The sequence below is a fragment of the Macadamia integrifolia genome, unplaced genomic scaffold (genome assembly GCF_013358625.1).
Source record: "Macadamia integrifolia cultivar HAES 741 unplaced genomic scaffold, SCU_Mint_v3 scaffold823, whole genome shotgun sequence".
NCBI classification, from domain to species: Eukaryota; Viridiplantae; Streptophyta; class Magnoliopsida; order Proteales; family Proteaceae; genus Macadamia; species Macadamia integrifolia.
In genome coordinates, this window is record NW_024870550.1 from 327,802 (window position 1) to 349,356 (window position 21,555).

The window sequence follows — 21,555 nt, forward strand, 5'->3', positions numbered from 1 at the left end:
ACTGTTTTCCTTTTGATTTGAAAAAAAGGTTAATGGACCAAGTCTGTTATTCAGAAACTGTCCAAAAAGTTAACTACAATTACAGAAACTGTAAACCTCTGTGACATACGAACCCTAGCTTAGCCTAGTGGTGGCAGCTTCAAATCGATTCTCGAGGAAGAATGTTGTGGGATTGAACCTGTTGTATGCAAGTGTGAGTGTGTGTGATATGTGTAGGAGTAGGTTTTGCTGAGTAAGCTGGCCATTGGACAGGGGCTACTCAGCAGGATAGAGGAAAAAAAAAAAAAAAAAACTAGAACTTCAACAGATAATTAGTGAAGTATGAAAAATATGTCTTGTAGCATTCCCTACACACGTAGGTATGGTGTGTACAAATAAAATCTATGTACCTCGTCAAAAGTTAATGAGCAAGAGCTGTACTTCCCAAGTAGCATTGGGATCCACTTCTTTTATGCCTTAATTTTAAGGGTAAGAGATCACTATCCAGTCTCGTAGCCTTGCACCAACATGAGGGTAGCCTTGCACCAACATGAGGGCCAATGAGTGCACATATGAGCATGAACATTCATGGGTTTTTTAGTTCACTAGGTGTGGGACGATAATTTCTTGTGCCCCCATGTCTAGGCGTAGGAATCACAGATCAAATCTGAATCTTCCCTTATTGATTTGATTTCAGATTCACTCATCCTCACAAAAACTGATGAAACCAAATCGAACCAACCAATTGAGATAGTGTGGTCTTTGTTCCTTGGGCTAGGTTATGTGTATCCAAACCTTGTGTTTATCATAACTCCTATCTCAATGAATTTCATTTTACTGAAAAAAAAAAAAAAAACATGAGGCATGTGTTAGATAAGTGCAATGATACAGAAACTTCACAAAACCATGGTACGCATGCACCGTTTCACCCACATATGAAACCAAGAGAGAAACCCCATGATTTACAGCATCCCCTTTCAAATATTATTGGGACTATTTCCCAGATCTACTAGATTGAGACAATAATTATAAAACAAGGAGGTTTACAAGAAAATAGGTGTAGAAAAAGGTCAATCCTATTTGTTTTATAAATTATTTTCATATCTATCACAACTTTTTCAAAAAAAAATTATAATATTATCCAAAAAATAATAAAAAAGAATTGAATAACAAAATCCACCTTATATAACTCTTATCTTTAAAAAAAAAAATTAAAACAAATGGAGAGCAAACAAAATAAAAGATGAAAAATTCATAAATTTGTCAGAAGTGGGATTTGAACCCACGCCCTCTCACGAGGACCAGAACTTGAGTCTAGCGCCTTAGACCACTCGGCCATCCTGACATTGGTGTGAAGAAAACTAAATTTATTATAAGTGTTGTATACTGAATCAAATGGTGAAACCCATTCAATTAACCAGGGGCAGAAGACCCAATTCATGCATTGCATGTAAGTATTCCTTTAAATTTCCTTTGAAATATATCAAATCAATTTAATGATTTCATATTAAAAGTGCCGACTACATCAGCTGGTAAGATTGCTTCTTAATTGTTAAAAAAAAAAAAGATTCCTTCTTAATTCTAGTTGAGGTTCAAGATCAAATCCCACAAGATTGTAGAGTTGAGAAATGGATTTTATTTTATGTATTGGATGTATAGTTTGATTAGTTTAGTATCAGTTGACATTGATATTGATACCTGCTTGATACTGAGTTGGTGAATGGTTGTACGGACACAGTACAAATAAAGGATATAATTGTCAAAATATGATCAAGTATTTGTATCTTTGAGGGCAAAACCATCCGACATGACTAATACTAATATAAATACTCTCTATATCCACTACAATACCAATACCCAATACCTAATACCTAAACCCATGGATCGGGACCTTTTTCTTGTAATATCATTTGGCGGACTACACCACACTATCTTTGTCCAAAAAAATGGGTGGTGGAGTCCATGTCCTCTATCCCTATGGTGAACCATCACAGGCCTATCCATGCTTTTCTCCATGATCCTAAGAGGATGAAAAAGGGGAAAGAGGTTTTTTTTTTTTGTTAGGAAGAAAAAACGTTAAGCATTAAATAAAACAGTTTGTGCATCTATGTTATTGTTAGGGAGAGTGATGTTTTGTTTCTTATTCTTAGATACATACGCCAAATATGCTAGAAAAAGGATGACTTCGTTAGTAGGATTGATAAAAAAAATTTGTCAGCGGTACAAGGTCATAAACGCCCAAAAAAATAGGAATGACGCTCTAAGGCCGCTATGTGGTACTTTTTTTCTCCAAAAGAAGATGATTTAACTTCTATGAATTGCTTCCAAACTTTTGCAATGCTCCATCCTTTTGCCTCCTCATGCTTCAATCCATATAGAAAACTCTTGGTATTTGCTTCGATGGAATTTCCTATCATAAAATAGTTCGCAGCCAATGAGACACAATTTCCTAAAAAATAATGCAGTTAGCCCATCCAAATATATTCTTAAAATATTTGGTATTAGTTAAGAGGAAAATGAGCGAAAAATAAAATATAACGTAGTTAAAGATCTGTTGTTAAATCCATAATACAAAATTTCCCCCCCCCCTTTTATGACAAACAATAACAAAAAGATTCATCCAATAAAAAAAAAAATATATATATATATATATATTTTTTTTTTGGGTCAAGAAAAATCCATAGGACTTAGCTGTCCTAGATGAAAGTTTATAATGTAGATACATATTCTGGAAATCTATTGCAATAATATTTACATTCCTACATAGAAAAATACCTAAATATTAATAGCGAAACAGAGAACAGAACACATCCCATGATCAATGAACCAGTTGATTGATAACAAAATATTTATTCAAATCTCTAATATCTATCCAAACATGTAACTAGCTCTTCTTATATGTTGCGTCAAGAAATTGCTTCTAGATGTCTTTGTGCCTTGCATAGGAGAACAAACACAAGAGAGTGAATGTCGGGTTGATCTAGTAGGGGATTCTCCGATGCCTAAGTCAGACTCTCTCAATAAATAGATAATTCCAATAAAAATGGAAAAATATCAATCCTCTAAAATGAGGTTTACCTTGGTATTTATAATTGATAATGGTAGCCATCAAGCGAGAATCCTACATTGGTAGCTTCCTAATGCTGGTAGGAATCTGAATATAGCAAGAGTAGTAGGAAAATGAATGTGGAAGGAGTCTCAGGCTCCCAGCTATGGGACTTCCCATATTGGCCATATTCCTGAGGATATTGTGAGATATCCTTCCCTTGGGGAAGATTCGATATTTCCTTGAGAGTCCTTTATAGATTAGGACTAGTTCACCTTGTTGTTTACGTGCTGGGTTTGGCAAAACTTTTTTGTGTGTGTCTCGATGGGTGAGGCTTGCAAGAATCTTAGGCCGATTGACATAAGTCGTCTGGCTTGATCTTGCAGTCACCTATCCGAGCGACAGGTTTGCTTGCGTCACCTGGCGTTTAGCTAGTGAAGACTTCGGGTTTGCTGTTTGGTCAGAGAATCAATACAGTTGGGCTTATCGTGTGACACGTTGTTTGCATTATGCCTCCCTTGCGTCGGTGCTAGCTTAGCCGTTCGGCTGTCAAAGTGCCTCCAAAAAGATGGGTTAGTCGGTCCACTTCTGGTCGAGTGGCCACTTTGGGCTGGACGGATAATTTGGGCCTAGGCCTTTCGCTAGGACTTGCTAGCTCTAGGACCTGTTTGGGAATTTCCCTAATGGTCGTGTATTCTTAATCATAATGATATCCGTGTTCCAAAGCCCCCTTCAATCCTTGCATGATTTTTTTCGCTTTTTTTTTTTTTTTTTTTTTTTTTTTTTTTTTTTTTTGGGTTTTTTGTTTTAATGAAGAAAAATGGTGGTACATACAGTAAGCAACGCTTCCGTAGGACCAATAAGTGATATTGGAGTGTGCCAACTCAAACTTACAACCAGCCGATCCAAACGGTGATGGGGCAAGGGCTTCCTTCCACTACTAAAACATAATTCATATATCTCCAAACAAGAATTCAGTTAAACAAAATAAAATAGTACACCTCGCCTCCATTGGAAGGCTCTACACAACCATGGAAAACTAAAGTAGGATGATCCTTAGATGCTTGGCCCAATTAATCATCAAGGTTGAATGAGGAACATGGGAATTCACATGGAAATTCATATGGTTTTGTAGTTTTATAGTTAGATGTAAATGTAAGACATTCAAGGTTGACACCCATTGTGTACTATTAGAAATGACAACATAGGGGTTGAGATGATGGTCTTGAAAGTAACATTGATTTCTAGCACTCCACAGCAAATAAATGGCTATAGTAGCAAGAGCAAAAATTTGTGTATTTGAACTTTTATTAACGATATACCTAAGAAGAAAGATTGAAAATGATGAAGAAGATAGGCAACATAAAAGATTTTTGGTCTCATACTTGGAAAAGATTTTAGGTCACATTCCTAAAGGCCATGCAAACCACACAAATTTATAAAATCTACAGGATAAAAAAATATCGGTTCTACTCATTCTTCCACTTACAAGGTAAACACAATCATCAGTAAATTTGAGTAAATGAGGCCAGTTTATATTTAGTTGGTAATTTACCAACTAAATTTCTTTTTCATTGAAAATTTTAATTTTGGATAAGTATGAAGTTTTCAAAAAAATTCCATAGTTGTTTAAACTGTAACAAACTAGAATTGTGGTTGTATTTATAGTGATTTAAAAAGTAATAAGTTTATTAGTATGTAGCACGCCGGGTGCAGTTCCATTTGTCCAAAGGTGTTATGTGCTAACAGAAGGCAGTAGTACAAAGGGGGCAATGATCTAGGAATACTGGTAGAGGTAGAACACTATTGGCAATGTTTAGAGTGAGTTGACAATATTTGGGAACGTTTGGTAGTGATTAAGCAATATTGAATGTGTCAGATAGCTACTGATATACCGCCATCACTCCAACATATTATTGGTTGTAAGCATATGGTGCAACCTATATGGTCAATGATGTAAACTTGGTGCATGACTATTACCCCGACCTGTAGGTGGTCGAGGGCATCAATGGTTGTAGGTATATGATTCGACCTAGGCGACCAAAAGGATACAATTCGACCACGATATGTTAAGTAAGTATGAGGAAGAGTCAACAATAAGACTCCTGAGCATGAACCATTTTGCCTCGACTATTCGCACCTGCTATGCTCGATGTGCCCACGTCCTAATCACACGTCTCACCCCCACGTGACGAGGAGCATCCACATCATCATAGGATGGTGACGTCCATAAATCGCCTTTAAGCTTAGTCGTATCCACCTAACTTAACCAGATGTGGGTTAGATGGTTATTTACCTAACGGTGATTAAGTTAACTATTATGAGATTAACTATAGTCAAGTCAATCGTTATGAAATTTGTCACCCCAGTAAGAGATAAGGACAAACTCAATAATAGATAAAGAGTTCACATCGACCATGAAAGAGACAGCTCAGCCAATAAGAAGAATCACCAACGTCTATTTAGAACATAACATGTACCGGAAATGTGTAGAGTGTCGAGCCATCTTTGCAATAGAACTGGAATTATATCAATCTGATTCCTAATGAGGGAGATATAAGCATGGTTTTAAGTATCGGTGCGTATCGTGCCGTATCGGCCGATACGTATCCGTATCGGTAGGCATCGGCACGATACATACCGATACGCTACGGGGAATTTTGGGCCCCCTTTTATGTATCACTGTATCGTGCGTACCGTACCATACCGTACCGTATCGGTACCGATACGTACGATACTCTACGATACGAACTTTTGAAAATCTGGAAATTCCCGAGAGTATCGGTACCGTATCGGTATGTATCGACCGTATCGTGCAGTATCGAGCCGTATCGTACTGTATCGGTACCGTATCGGTACGTATCGACTGAAAATATGAAAATTCTCGTGAATGTGCCTTTTATTGTTTGAAATAAACACTTCAAACTCTCACCAATAGTTTTCTATATTTCTCTTCTTTCTTCCCCTTTGATTCACACACCTTTTTGGAGACTCAAATGGTAGATTGAAAGAAACATTGTCGAAGTGAATGGTTCAAAGAAGGAGAAAAACATAGTCCAAGAAGAACCTTGAACTTGAAAGTTGAAAATTTTGAATAGTAAGTTCTTGAATCTTTACTCACTTTTTTCAACTTTAACCTTAGATTTTCAAGTTTTTTTAAAAATCTAAGGTTCATCATAGGGGTGTCAACCGGTCGGGTCGGTTCGGTTTCGATCGGGCTTAATCGGGCTTAAAGACTTTCAAAGGCTACACCGTATCCGCCCATTTAACTAATCGGGCTTAGTTATTGAGGGCATGGTACACTTTATATTCGGTCGGTCTGCCTCAGGCTATAACCGGGCCATCTTAATCGGGCTTTAGTCGGGCCTTAATTGGGCTACGGACATGTTTAATGTTAAACGGGCTTTAACCGGTTTTTAAACGGACCCTCTTTAAAATGTGCTCTTATATTCCGGCCCACTCATGCAAACCCAAAAAAATGACAATAAATTAATAAATGATACCAAATATAACCATTATTTAAAATATGAACATGTTTTTACTTTCTAATTTGGGGGGTAAAATAGGTATTCTACAATCATTAAAGGGTCGGGCTAGGCCCGTGCACAATAGGCCGATCTCGATCGAGTGTTAAACGGCCGGTCTCGGTCGGGCGCCCGACGGTCTAAGTAGCAAAACCAAGACCGACCGTTTATAAACGGGCCGGGCTCAAGCCCGACACGTTTAATAAACGGTCCGGGCTGGATCGGTCTATAAACGGTCGGTCCCGATCGGTTTAGTCGGTTCGGGCCACGAATTGACACCCCTAGTTCATCATACTTAGAATCACATTTTGTGCATCATTATTACATAAAATCATTGGATTTATAAGGATTTACAAACTTTTTTCAAGAGAAAATGAGGGTTTCAATTTATTTCAAATTTCTTAGATCTACTCATGCTCAATGATTAAAAATGTTTAGATTTTTTATATGTTATGTAAAAACAAGTGTTCTACAACTTCCATGGAAAATTTTGATTTTTCTCAAAAAAATATATTTGTCTATCAATACCATACCCTCATCATTTTGAACATTTTCAACTCAATATATTTGTCTATCAATACGATACCCTCCACTTAAGTATTTATGCATTCTACATGTTATATATAACTTTTTTTAACTGTTTTTTTATGCAAAAGTGTATAAAAATGTGTTCCCTATCCATTTATGTGCATATCTTTAGCGTATCTTAGCGTATCTCCGATACGATACGATACCCTCCGATACGTATCTTAATTTTGACCGACCGATACGGCGACCGATACCGATACTTTAATCCTTGGATATAAGGGATTCAATATAGTATATGTTTGACAAAATACCTAACAAATGTAAGATGCCGGAGTGCATGTGAAATACCATGTGAACCTCACATTTTGATAGTGATGATGTGCCATGGACAGATATCGACGTTGGATGCATGTATGGGCATGATGACATGACATGGTGATGTATGTGTATGATATGCATGTATATATGAGTGATAGATGATATGGTGTGTTGCATGCATGTATGAGGTGAGGCCATGGAAGATACTAATGTGGCAGCAGATCTGATGTGATAGTTTTGGTGGGATCGAGGACCCGATGTCGACTCGGATCCAACCCGAATGTTAAAGATTTATAACGTATATATTTTACCTTTGATAAGGTCCCGGCCAGAGCACGTGGGAGCGTGCCCATAGTTGGACAGTTGGATTCGAGCGATGCCAGCCATAATAAAGTTCCACTTCTCTCAAAAGCTAAGCGCAGAAACCCTAATCAATATATAATACCATTTGACCCCAAAAGACCCTCTCACCTCTAAGCCTCCGCCGTTCGCAAACCCTTTCCTTTACTTGCTCCTCCGTCTCTCTCTGCTACTGTGAAGAGGAGAAATGCCTCCAAAACGCCTCTCTCCCCTAGAAGACCCTCCAGCAGCTTCATCCTCTGAGGATGATGATGATGATGAAGAAGAAGAAGATCATGAAGGTGATGAAGAAGAAGAAGAGGACGATGATGAAGAGGGAGAAGACGATGGCAAGCAAGTTAAAGCTACAGCTCCGACTTCCGCCGACAAAAAATCACCAGTCAAGAAGGCTACTGCCAATCCCGTGGCTGCTCAAAATCCGGTCACCCGATCTGTTGTTACTAGCCATACATCCGACGATGAAGATGATGACGAGTCTGGTACAGAATCCGGTTCTGATTCTGAACCTTCTCCAGAAAAGTCTGGTCGCCCCTCTCGAAGTGCCGATCCAAACATAAAACCCATTTCCTCCAAGCCCATGGACGACGGCTCTAAGTCTAAGAAGAATCCGGTGAAGCCCTCTGCTACGCCCGCTGTGTCGACCCCTCAGGCTAAGTCTACTGCCCAAGGTAAGCGCCCTACCGAGTCGGACAAGGATGATGTTAAGGATTCCAAGAGAAGAAAGAAGAAGGCTGTGGATGAGGAAGAGGATGCTGGGGTGTCTGAGGATGCGGAGAAGAAGCCTGGGGACGATAAGAAGAAGCAACTGTTTCAGAGGCTGTGGACCGAGGATGACGAGCTTGCGATCTTGAAGGGCATGCTTGATTACTACTCGAAGAAAGGCACAGACCCATCTACTGATATGAATGCCTTTCATGATTTCATTAAGAAATCTCTCCATGTTGATGTATCCAAGAATCAATTGACTGACAAAATCAGAAGACTAAAGAAGAAGTATCTTAATAATGCTGGCAGGGGAAAGGAGGGCGAGGACCCGGTTTTCTCAAAGCCTCATGAACATAAGGCCTTTGAGTTGTCGAAGAAAATATGGGGTTTGGACTCTGCTAATGATGTTGTCAACGATCAAACTGTCATCAATGGAAAATTGGGTACGTCTCGTAAAGCTAAAAACCCTGTTGGTTCGCCGCAATCAAAAGCCAATCAACTGGTTTCAGAGGTTTCGAAGGTTGCTTCTGTGAAAGCAGAAGAGGAAATCGACTGGTCAATGTACCCAAATTTGGCCGAGTCTTTCCAGACTCAGAAAGAGGCGATGTGGATTATGAGCATGCCGAGAATGGGGGACAGTATTGTGAAGGAAGGTTTACGTCTGGTGGGTACCTCAAAGTTGAAAGAACTGGAACAGAAATGGAGTAAGCTGCGGAAGGAAGAGATTGATCTTTTCTTCAGGCGTATGGAGTTGATGCGGGAGCAGGTTAAGCAGTTGCAGGAAGCGTCAGGAAGCGTCTGATCTAAAAAAATGAGTTGTGGTCAGGTAATTAGTAGTTTTCTGGGACATATGTAAATGGCGCAGGAAAGAAAGTTGCTAGGTTTTTTTGGGGTTATTGATGATCGGTGAGGTTTCATCATCCTAGAAGATAATATTTTTTGAGTTTTGTTTCAGTCTTGGTGCGACTAATTGTTATCTTATTCTGGTTAAGTATAGTAGTGATTTTGTTGTCTTATTCTGGTTGAGTATAGTAGTATTTTTTTTTCCTTCCTGTGATTGATTTTTCTCTTGTGTTTTACCCTTTACTTGGTGTTTTGGATATATTCATTGTTACCCTTGGTTTGACTTATCCATCTTGGACCATTTTTTACTTAATGCCTTGCCCTATCTATGGTATGATCCCTAACCGACATATGCTGATAAGTTCTTATATGCAATCTTTGTGCTTGGTTGGAGGTGTGGTCTCTCCCTGTAATGCAATTGGATACACTTTGGAGTGGATACGGAATTTTGTAGTTCATCTTAAAAATGTAGCTTGATGCTCTGCTTTTGATTGAATTTTCCTTATACATTGCATGGAGTAACAACTATTCTTAGCTTGGTACTTTGAACTTTCTTAGCATTTTCTAGAAAGGTTTGGTTACATTTTTAGGTGATACTTTGTATGACCTGTACTTTCCTGTGGATTTGAAGGAGCTGTTGTGTTTATGACGCTATACTTACTTTGGGAAGGGGGAAGTTCTAAAGGACAGATGATATTACTGCTACTTTTTGCGTTTGTGGGAAGAAAGAAATTCTAGTTGTGTCCTTGGAGGTGCAGAAAGTTATTGGGAGCTTCTAATTTTTTCAAGGGTGACATTGGATAGGGAGGTGGCAGCCACTTCCGTAGGGGATCATAAAATTTAGATGGTTAGGCTCAGTACTGTATCATTCTAAAAATTGGGTTCTGATGTTTTTTATTTTTATTTTTTTGGAACAGAAATAGGGTAAAAACTGTATGGTAAACCCGGTTCAATTTCTTGTTTTTTTGAAATGAACCGGGCACTTATGAGGTTTTGGAGTCCTTTTTTTTTTGGAGCGTGTAAAATTTGCTTTTCGTTCTCAGAATCGATTCTGACCAAAAGGCGCTGAAACATTTAGGTGACTTAAGTTAAAAGGGGTAAATCGGGAAATTACCCTCAAAACATAACAATAGGGGTCATTGATGGCATTGTAAACCCTTTATTTGGAACGGCTAGAGAGAAGGTGTACAGAGCCTGAAACCGAAGCTCCGAAGCTCCGAAGCTTGAACACAAGAAGTTTCAGCGTCTGTAGATCTGCCGTCGGCGAGGTGGGATGTGATCGATCTGTCTTTCTTTCTCTTATTGAAACTCCATCTTTCAAAAGTGAAGACTTGCAGCGGTTGAAGCCCCAAGGATCTCCATTGTTAAAGCCCTAAAAACAAGAAGGGAAACTGCCCTAACGTCATCTCTCTATCAGCTTCTCTCTTGTTGGAAAAAAATCCATCTTTCTTCCTACCGAATCTAGGTTTTGTTGTGTTTATCTCCTTTGATTCTGAAATCCCAAATTCATGCCACTAAAATCAGTTTACAGAACTAAATTCATGCTGAAATCCAAGATTCATGGTCGGCTAAATTCAATCGGTTCACAAAATCAATTTCATGCCACTGAGATCCCAAATTCATAAGCGATGACTTCTGATGTTTCTTCTGTATCCTATTAGGGTTTATGATCTGAGGGACGGATAGTTTTTTTTTTGGGTGAAAAGGGAAGGATAGCATTGAAAGCCCTCAAATTGTTGAAGCTTGTACTGCAATATGAAATTATGTCTGAAATTATCTTCTATTTTTATTTTTTCCCCAACTTATAACAGCCGAATAGGTATTTCTTCTAAGAACTCAAATCCCTCTCCTAAATCTCCCAAATGGTGTGTTCGTTCTACAAGAATTATGCTTTTCTTTTTAAATTAGAATAAAATTGAGGTGTGAAGAGCATAGTTGTACGAATATGAATCAATAACAAGGATTTGTATGCTATTCAAAGATCAACAATGGTAGGGTCAGCAACACTCATGCACACTGCTATAACTTTTCGCGTACAATGTTGATCTCATGACTTAATGGCAATATCACATGCACACTCTTTTCTCTTTAGTGGTTCAGTTTTTTTATTTGCTGAGTTTCTGTACTTTGTTTAGCTTTTTCTCTTCATTGTGTTGCCTTAAAGAATCCACCAAAAAGTCCAGTGAGAATCCTTTACCCAGTTTAACAATGTTAATCCACCATACATACTAATCCACCAACGGTGCCAGGGATGGGTCATGGTAATCCTTTGCCGAAAACGAGCCTTGTTGGGAAACTTCAATGTCCTTCATGGATAATAGAGAGAGTGGCATTCTATGTAATTTTTGTCAACAACAGGATTGTTCTGTTAAGTGTGAACCATACTGGTGTCTGTTTCTTTCAAGTTTCAAAAACATTTTTTCTTTAGGGTTACTAGACAGTATTTAAGGTGCAGAATCACTCCAAGAAAATAGAAATGCAAAAAAGTGTGCCAGCCCTAAAATCAAGTTTAAAAAACAGAATTGTTACAGTACATAGCCTTAATATCTAGGTAATCGGGGTATTGGAGGAGTTATTGGGCTTTCATGGTTCAATGGTGGGCGTGTTAACAGGCCCAATTGGGAGGTGGGGATTCCACTCATGCATAACTTTTAGGTTTCAATTATGGATTAAAGCTTGCTATTGGGATAGGGTTTCAGCAGTTGATAGTGGAGGGTGATTCATCTATTGTCATAACTTAGATGTGACCGTTTAGAGGAGGCATTGAGTTTACTTCTAGGCAGGTTTGTGACTTTCAGATATGTTGGCTAAACAAGGGTTGTTCAACCCAGATTATGTCTTTCGGTTGTAGAATTCCTGTGTGAGCTGTAGATTATTTCGAGAATCATTATATATATATATATATATATATATTTGTGTGTGTTTGTGTGTGTGCTTGTTATTGTTGTTGCTGCTGCTGATGTATTTTGATTGTGGTTATTTCCCCCTACTGGGATGTCGTATTTTGTTTTTTGTTTTGTTAATGCCAACTAAAATATCTCCTGCATTTTTCTAGGAGAATTTGTGACATTTTTCCTAGAAGAATACTTTCTGGTCTCTTTTTAGGAGTTCAGTTGTGCACACTGTTTGTTGAAATGAACACTTGAGTCAGTTCTTGGGAAAGGGATAATTTCAGTACCATGCATGAAGCAGCCCAAGTAGGCTATCAAAAAAACAAAAAAAGAAACTGATCCAAATGAACAACAACAACAATGATAAAGACGAGGGTCTGGTTTGCCCGCTGGACCATGGACTTCCTTAGCTGGCCAGTATAGCGGAAAACCTTTTATGGGATGAGAACAAAAATTATTTCATTTCTTGGTCTCACTATGGTACTTCAGTTACAGAAATGTGATTATCCAAGGTCACTTTGTTTACTTTAGTTTTCATTTGGTAAGGTTTTTGGGTTATTTAGATGTCTTTTTGTTTGAGTTATTTAATGTATTAACGATGCAGTTAGGCATTGATTGGATAAGAGTAATTTATTTCAATTTTTAATATAATTTTTCATTTAAATTTATCTAGCTTGTTGCTGTTTGTTAACAGTGGGAGTCATAGATAGAGTTTGAGTCAAAGTCTATGTCAGTCTCAGGTTAGGATTAGGATTTCTTTTGCTTAAATCTATAAAAGAGTAACCCAACAATTGGGATGTAGATTTGGAATGAAATTCTATTTTATGTTGAAACCGTTGTCTGCTGTGAGCTACACATACCTCTCTATTCTCCTCTGATATTTTCTTCTTTCTGTTGTCAGCTTCCCCTCTTCCTTTTTCTTATTGGATTTTATTTTATTTCCTGCAATTTTCCTTCTTACCGGATGGCAGGGTAGTTGGGAATCACCCGATGAGCAATCAATTGAAGTTCTTGAATTTCAGCTCCTAGAGCCTATTTGCTGTGATGTCAATTTCAGGTTCTTGCCCCGGTACCTTAAGGTTTAGTTGCAGGTTCTGAAACATCTCAGATTCTGGGTTGTCGAGACTTGCTGGTGTTGAATTCCTAGCATGCCTGTTGCTGCGTTTCATTACCTGAAACCTCAGGTCAAGCCTCGGTGTTGCCAGTTAGAATAGCTAATCCGAAACAACTCTGTTTACCGCTGGGTTTTCATTTGTGTAGTGAGGTTGAAGAAGACCACCTTCACCCCACTCCAACATTCTAGTAACCTTTTATTTCTAACATTTATCTCTAACTTTGTTTGCCACTTTTGTTCCGCTCTTTTTTAGATAATTCTGTTCTGTACCATGTCTTATATTTGCTTCCAAGTATGTCTTTGTCCATTAAATACTAATTTCTCTTTGAAGAGAAGGCCCCTCTCTTCTCTACCAATCAATCTAACGCTTAGAAAATTCTGGTTATCACAAGATTGCCATTGCCTTATATTATTTTGACTTTGGTTATTGTGTGAACCAATAAGGGACCCAGTCGGGTTTTTGAACCCTAGATCTGCATCAATTAACCTCTAGATTAATTCTAGTTTCGATTAGCATAAAGTTAAATTCCTAAGAGGTGAAAGTTAATTGTTCTAGTTAACAATTAGTCTCTCGGTTACAATAGGGATAATTCTGATTATGAACCTATTTTCTATCACTGTTGAAATCATTATGTACAGATGATTGTAATTTTGAGTTCATTGCAAATTTTATACGATTTCATTGGATGTTATCTAAACCACTGAAATAATTTTTTCGTCGGTGGCGACGAAAATTGAAATATTTTGTCCTAAATGACATGATTTCCATCGAAATTTTAAGATGAGTTGTGAAATACCTAGAATGAGTCAATTAAGGTGGTGGAAGTCTTTTAGTTTTCAGATGTTTGAAGAGTTCAGAGGTTTGGTGTGCATATTTGATCCTATCATTAATATGAGAGTTTGTGTGAAGCCTGTAAAATTGTGTTGGTTTTCAGGTGTCATTGAAGAGCTGAGAGGTTTGGTGCGCTGAGTCATATATGTTCGAAGCTATCATTAATAGGAGAGTTTATTGTAATATATATTATATTAAATTTAAATAACTTTTCTCCCAATATGATTTAATCTGTTTTTTAGAGGGGTACACTATAAAAGGGTGGAGGGGAAGGTAATAGCCAGGAGACTCAAACCCAAGACCTCCTGGACCTGGTGAGTGTGGGCTTTTGCACACGACAACCTCACCAACTGTGCTAGGTAGTCATAATATAATTTCTAGATTTGGTGGGATATATACGGATAAAGCCCCTTTCTAGCTTACAAAATTTGAGGACAGAATTTCACAGAATTTCCTCCATAGGTATGCTTTTGTGACAATACTTGTGTTGCAAATTGTAATCATTTGATAATCCACAAAGACAGTCCAGCTTGGTTGTACGGTTGCCTGGATCAAGCATGGTTCGAGAACTTGAGCATGTTTCGCAGGTATCGACCCAGGTCCAAACGAAACCTTGGGGGATTTTAAAAAATCACCTGTGTCGATCAGGTTTTGTCGAAACATGGGAAATTTAAACCTTCTCTTGTGCATTTTTTTCCCAAGTGTGGGAAACTTGGGGAAACAGTGGAGATTTTCATTTTTTGGTACTTATTTATGCCTAATATCATTGAAGTAAATGTCATTTACTTAAGATGTTATTCATAAATAAGAAAATACCATCTATTTGAATCCAATAAAAATAGTTTAAAAATCAAATTCTTAAAAGATAAAAAATCAATCCCCCAGTTCAAGAACAAAAATTGGATTTTGGTTATAGGGGTGATTTTCAACTTTTAAATGTTGGGGTTTTTTTTAATTATGAAAATTATATAAACCTTATAATGTTAAAACATTGTTAAAAACCAAAAGTCTGGTAAAATAATCTTTTGTTTTGATATCCCTAAAATTATTTTCATTCAGACGATTTTAACAACATTCGCGCACTTTAAAATAAGTTTGATCAGAGCATAATTATGTCATTACAATTCAGATTTAAGTAATCTTAGATTTGTTGGAAAGCTGGTTTTATGTTATACCTAATACAAACAGTCTCATGTAAAAACAAAAATCATTTGATCAGTCAAACTTATTACAAAACAAGAACATTTTTTGAAATGTTGATTCTTTATAACTTAATGTAACTTAATGTTGATTTTTTATGATTTGATGTGGCTAAATGTTGATTTTAATGACTTGATGTGGTTTATGTTGATTTTTTATGATATAAAGTATATATAACATACTAAATAATGTTAGAAAAGATAACATGCGTGCCTTGACGGTAGTGAATTACTACTTTGATGGAACCGCCTAGACACTCTACTTGGAATTGAGTCACTACTTTTGAGTGTTGAGTAATTGAGTCACTACTGTTTAGTGTTGATAGATAACTATTGATGATATAATATTTTTATCTATTTTGGATCATTTGGATTATATTTTATGTTTTGATGTAGATTGTAGACTTTATATGGTCATTATGTAGTAAAGTTTCAGGATTTAAGCCAACAAGTCAGTGTAATAATTATCAAACCTTTGGTTCAATACATAAGTAAGACTGTGCTTTTTTTTTTTTTTTTTTTCTTATAAAACTAATGATGTGAATGTGTTAGAAATATTTAAAATTGGTTGTACATAAAAATCAGACAAAAAAAACATTGTTTGGGGGTCGAAACCTAAGTTTCCGTCATACCGGGAAAAAATCTCTGGTATCCTCGAAATTTCCCAGGTTTCTACAGAAATTTCGGTCTCCCCAGAGGTTGAAACCTGGGCAAAACCCTATACCGTGAACCTTGAGATCAAGTAGCTGGAATTGAAGACATTTCATAATCCGACTTTGTTTCTCACTGAGGGGAGAAATCCTTTGGAGGATTTTACATTTGACAGAATTGAGAGGAGACATTTTATGTTTGGCGAAAGGACTTCTGCTTGGTTTGGACTTGAAGGATAGCTTGATATTGATAGAAGACTAGATTTCTATAAAGAGAGAGGTCTTTCTTTCCTTGTTTGAAACTATACTATAATTTACAACTCATACAAGTTTTATCCTGACTAAATGGAATTGGTTACATGGGTCCTTTTTCTCCAATCAAAATCGTATTTCTAACTAGTGTTACACTATCCACTTCTCCTAGAGTCATTTTAGGCCTACCCCTAATTCTCTTATTTCTTTCATCCTGAATCAAATCACACTTCTGTGCTGGATCATTTAAAGGCCCCTGTTGTCCATGTTTGTGCTACCTCAAATGATTCATGTCTAATTTTTTTTTTTTTTTTCGAGTTTTACCATTTATCCATCTCAACATCTTCATTTCATCTTACACCAATTTCATTTATATGTTGTTTTTTCACACCATTCAGCTCCATACTCTGTACTAACAATTGGGTCTTGTAAGGCATAGACCATTATCTAATTTTGAATTAAGTAGTTGATGGGTATCCGGGAACAAATCCAACAACAGGGAATGCAAACCTTCGCACTTTCAATTGTTCATAGTGCGTAAGATAAAATGGTTTTGTATGGGTTTTGAATGAGTATTCAATCTTAAAAACTTGGCTCTTGTTAGTGAAAACTTAGATATTACTTAATAGATTTAATTTAATCTGCTGCTGTTTATGAAAATGACTGAAATCTGTGGACGGTGTTGGAGTTCTGCAGATAGCAAACTCTTCAATGGAATTATTATCCCTGGTGGTAGAGCAATGGAAGGTTTGAAATCCAGTTTGTGATATCTTCAGTGTAATCCTGAAATGTGCTCACAATTCTGGTTGCAGTTTGGAAGAAAGCCTGTTGGTATTTTATTGGCCAAGGTTTTCATAGATGGCACATCTGTTAGACATGCCGCCCTAACTTGAGAAATTATGTGGCAATTTCGTCTATTATTGTTTGAAGCGCACTCTTTTACTTTCCTTGCGTGCCAATCCACCCGCTAGTATTTCTCAGGGATTTGTAATGTCACATGGTCAAGTCTGTTTGTACTGAAACTCAAACATGTGACTAGGAATCCAAAGATCCATCAAAGTTTAGTCTTGTTTAACCTGCAATGTGGCTGATTTTGATATCCATCTATGCAATATTTTCAAGACTGCTCGTGTAGCTTCTACAAGACTTTTCCTTTTTTTTTTTTTCCATAGGATATTGTTTCAGAGAAATGGGGAAGAAATAAATGTAGTACCAAAGCCAGCATCTCACCCGGAGGTTGCCACCACCATGATCATCCAATGTACCATGTCAGGTGGGAGGGCCAGATGGTCTATCGCGCTGACCCAAAAGACCTAATGAGCTGACTTCGAAATTGAAGTGCTCAAGGTGAATTGTGATGGCTCCCTGGTATGTGGTTGACAGCAACAATATGGCTTCACGGATCGGAATGGATCATCACTTTTATAGAGGGTGTGTATTGGTCTGGTTCTAGCGGGCTAGATTAGATAAACTGATTATCTAGTCGGTATAAATTAAAATAGTTGGAGATTGCTACCTGGTTGTATGGCCACTGCACAACTGTTGGGGCCATCGAAGGAGGTGCACCGGCAACTACTACCTTGCCACCCATATCAAGGATTTCGATTTTCGACTATCCAATGATCTCTTTTTCAATGGTTGGAATACTTAAGGGCTCGTTTGTTTAGGGGGGTTATGATGGGGTAGTATTTAAAGGGTGGTAGAGTTGTACTTATTTCTCCCAAAATCATGGTAAAGTCATGTGTTTGAATATAATGGGGTGGGAAATACTCTAGACAATATTGGAAGATGAGTTTTTTTGTGATGTGGCTTTCATCTCATTTCTTTCCAAAGTTTTACCAAATTGATGGGATTTTGTGAGGTGGGAAGTTATTGCAATTAATGATTCTATTTTTTGTTTCTTCTTTATTCTACCCTACAGTTATGTGCTAACCAATCAAGGTTGGGATAGGAAAGTTTAACTTTTTTTCAATTTTATTTTTCCTACTTTTAACCTCACTAACATGTGCGATCCAATAATTAGATATTCCCACCCGAAAATCTCCTATGAACAAACGGGACCTTAGTGTTATACATTCAGTCACACTCTCTCGGATTGCGCACTTAATCATCTAGACTGTTGCATAGACAAAGGATTTTGTTTAAATAATGCTTATATTGGATAAGAATAATAAGGGGTTGAAATGTTTTCCTAATTTGACATATTGGTTCCAAGCCATGTGTCATATTGGATTGTGCAAAGAGAGAATAGCATTGCCATTATGGACTCCGAAGGAGGCAGAGATGACAATTTGATTCCGGCTCCTGAATCCCTGATAGCATAATGGACAAGTCGTATCTAATTGGAAAATTGATGAAGATTTGGCCTGGTTAGAACATGTCAACTCTCAAAACTACTATTTAAGAGAGAATTCCTTGCAGCAGGTTGCTTGTAACTAACAAAACTACTATTTATAGCCTGATGGTCATGCATTTAATGAGCCAATGTAGACTATATACATTGTTAGGATAGGCACCAATCTTGCGATGAAAACAAATTTATTCATGTTAGTTTAGAGAGCCTCTTTATACATTTTTAATTTTTTTGGTGAAAACCTCCTTATACATGACCACCATCATTTTTTCTTTCCACGATATAATGCTTTAATGTTAGTAATTTGTATCATTATCGGCTGAGACCAATACTGATATCTTATTGATACAAATTGAAAGAATACAATATGGACATCCATTCTTTTATCTAGAAAACAAAGTTTTAATCTCATATTGGCAAATTGATATGTATCAATATCAATATCGTTGGCGACTGATACCGGTACTGGACCATGAACTAAATCCTTTATCAGAAGTAGCCGAATCAGGATTAAATCAGCCAAATTTGTTCGGATCGAATCGGCCAGGCCATTCCGATATCTTGACCCGTTACCCTACTGACCCTTCCAGTAGGGGCGGTCGAAGTCATTAAGCATCCTCGCAAGTCGGCGTAGACATTATCGAAAGAAATGAGGGCAACTTCGTCTTTTATCCTTTTATGTAAGACCCAGGAATCCGTTTACATATTTTAGATCACATCGGACCGTCCATGCATATTTCAACGAACGGTATAAGATCTCGATCCGCGTCATTTCCGTTGATTGGCTAGAATCTTCCAAATCCCGAGTATAAATAAGAGATTAAGAGATGAGGAGAATACAACCCCTCGCAGAACTTCTTTCCGTGTCTCAAGAGTTTACAATTCTCTTCTCCCTCTTCCCTTTCCCCTTCGATTGGCCCTCGTTTCTCCATAATCTTCTCTGTGTGATACTCGGAGATGGCTGGAAGGGGAAAGTCTCTTGGTTCTGGAGCGTCGAAGAAGGCTACATCTCGTAGCAGCAAGGCCGGACTTCAGTTCCCCGTCGGTAGAATTGCTAGGTTTTTGAAAGCCGGCAAGTATGCGGAGCGAGTTGGTGCCGGTGCTCCGGTTTATCTTGCCGCTGTTCTTGAATACCTTGCAGCAGAGGTAGGGTTTTTTTTTTTCCAATTCCCCTATTTATCTATTAGGGTTTCTTTCATATAGATGGGTTAGGGTTTAATTTGATTCAAAGTATCGGGTAGGGCTAATTTAATCTTTCTATACAGGTTTTGGAGTTAGCAGGAAACGCGGCTAGGGATAATAAGAAAACGAGGATTGTTCCAAGGCATATTCAGTTGGCGGTGAGGAACGATGAAGAGTTGAGCAAATTGCTTGGTGCTGTTACAATAGCCAACGGTGGTGTGATGCCCAACATTCACAATCTCTTGTTGCCGAAGAAGACTGGCACCGGTTCATCAAAGTCCGCTGCTGCTGATGACGACAGTTAAACAATCTCTGTTGTTTTTTAGCGGTAGTAGATGAAAAAAAAATGATATTTGAAGTCAGAAGAATGGAAACGGGAAGGGAAGAAGTAGTAGCTGTTAGATTCTAATTCTTTGTTATCTTCTAACCCTTTTAAACGATAGAATCTGCTGTGTAGTAGTTTTTTCTTTTTATATAAATTCTAGGGTTTCTTTTGGGAGGGGAAGATTTTCTCTGTTTAGGGTTGGTTGGTTGTTGTCTTTTCCTGAGTTTACCATTGTAGATGATCGAATTTAGATGGATGTAATCTCTTGTGAATTTAGAAAGAATTTGGTTTCTTTTCTATTTTTGGTTTCTAGTTTCGTTTGAATCTTGTTTTCATTTAGAGTAATGGATTGCTTATCTGTAAAAATGGGTTCTGTGATTGACCATGGGGGACTACGAATCTGTACTCAGATGATTAACTTGGTGGGTGGGTACGTTGGGCATTCATGGAAGTATAATTATAAAACCCAGTTTTCTTTCAATTCAAAGATGATTGTCAATTAAGAAGAGGTGGCGGTGGCGGTGGCGGTGGCGGTGGTCATGTTTAGTTTATGCTTTATTTGCAGGATTTCTAAATGAAAAATTGAGTTTCATAGGTATTTCCGACAATCAACAAAATGTCCACTGGTCCGTGCTGGGTTTTTAGGAATTCAGGTGGAATTTGCTGAATTTTGATTGGAATTGATTGACCCAGTTTAGATACCAGATCTTGTTTTAGAACTTTGGAACGTACATTGACACAATCTCAGAGACTACTACACCTACTCAAAGGGAAGCAGTGGAAGTGGAAGTACATACATTGTCACAATCTCAGAGACTACTACACGTACTCAAAGGGAAGCAGTGGCAGTGGCAGTGGAAGTGGAAGTGGAAGGAATATTGGCAGGATTGAGGACAGCTACTGTTGAAGGATGAGAGATCCATGAACTATGGCACACAAATAAGAAGTTCATGAAAGAAGCATAATAAATAACACAAAATAATAGATATCTTGCAAAATTTCATGAGATTTTATATCTTGCAAAATTTCTTGAGATTTTATATTTTGTAAGATTTTATATTTTGTAAAATTTCATGAGATTTTATCACGGTCACGAACATCTTTTCATCTTTGGACTATTGAAGATCATCCAGTTATGAATTTCATACGTTTTATGGCATGTAATCCTAATGCACATCTTGACTCTAGTGTTTCTCTAAGACTTAATATATTTTCTGTTCCCACATGAAGGAAAGTGAATGTCTAAGGAGGAGCAAGAGAGGAAGAAGATTAGAGAGTGATCTCAAAGCTGGGAGGGGGGGCGGCTGCCCTGATCGATGGATATGATTAGGGCGTGCCCATTGCATCAAGTAGCAAGGAGACATCATCAGCATTTAAAACAGAGTGATCTGATTTAACTATCCCTAAATGAATACATATATGAGTAGAATCTAGATTTTTGACTTTCCTCCTGG

The 21,555-nt window shown here is 37.6% G+C and overlaps 2 protein-coding genes and 1 non-coding gene across 3 annotated transcripts; 2 read left to right on the forward strand and 1 right to left on the reverse strand.

The window, feature by feature from the left end:
- Positions 1-1,240: 1,240 nt before the first annotated feature.
- TRNAL-CAA lies at positions 1,241-1,324 on the reverse strand. Its single transcript has one exon. It is a non-coding gene; the product is annotated as a tRNA-Leu (tRNA).
- Positions 1,325-7,833: 6,509 nt separating this feature from the next.
- Positions 7,834-9,476, forward strand: LOC122070108 (STOREKEEPER protein-like). The gene has a single exon (XM_042634218.1). It carries the CDS (start codon positions 7,943-7,945, stop codon positions 9,260-9,262), a length of 1,320 nt encoding a protein of 439 aa, XP_042490152.1. The 5' UTR covers positions 7,834-7,942; the 3' UTR covers positions 9,263-9,476.
- Positions 9,477-19,422: 9,946 nt separating this feature from the next.
- Positions 19,423-20,400, forward strand: LOC122070096 (probable histone H2A.3). Its single transcript, XM_042634200.1, has 2 exons — positions 19,423-19,740; positions 19,860-20,400. Exons 1-2 carry the CDS (start codon positions 19,552-19,554, stop codon positions 20,079-20,081), a joined length of 411 nt encoding a protein of 136 aa, XP_042490134.1. The 5' UTR covers positions 19,423-19,551; the 3' UTR covers positions 20,082-20,400.
- The last annotated feature ends 1,155 nt before the right edge of the window (positions 20,401-21,555 follow it).

What these genes read in the sequence shown, in the direction of transcription:
- LOC122070108 (XM_042634218.1), top strand. Translation starts at nt 7,943, where the DNA reads ATGCCTCCAAAACGCCTCTCTCCCCTAGAAGACCCTCCAGCAGCTTCA.
- LOC122070096 (XM_042634200.1), top strand. Translation starts at nt 19,552, where the DNA reads ATGGCTGGAAGGGGAAAGTCTCTTGGTTCTGGAGCGTCGAAGAAGGCT. An exon ending in TTGAATACCTTGCAGCAGAG is followed by an intron (nt 19,741 to 19,859) that starts GTAGGGTTTTTT and finishes CTTTCTATACAG; the next exon opens with GTTTTGGAGTTAGCAGGAAA.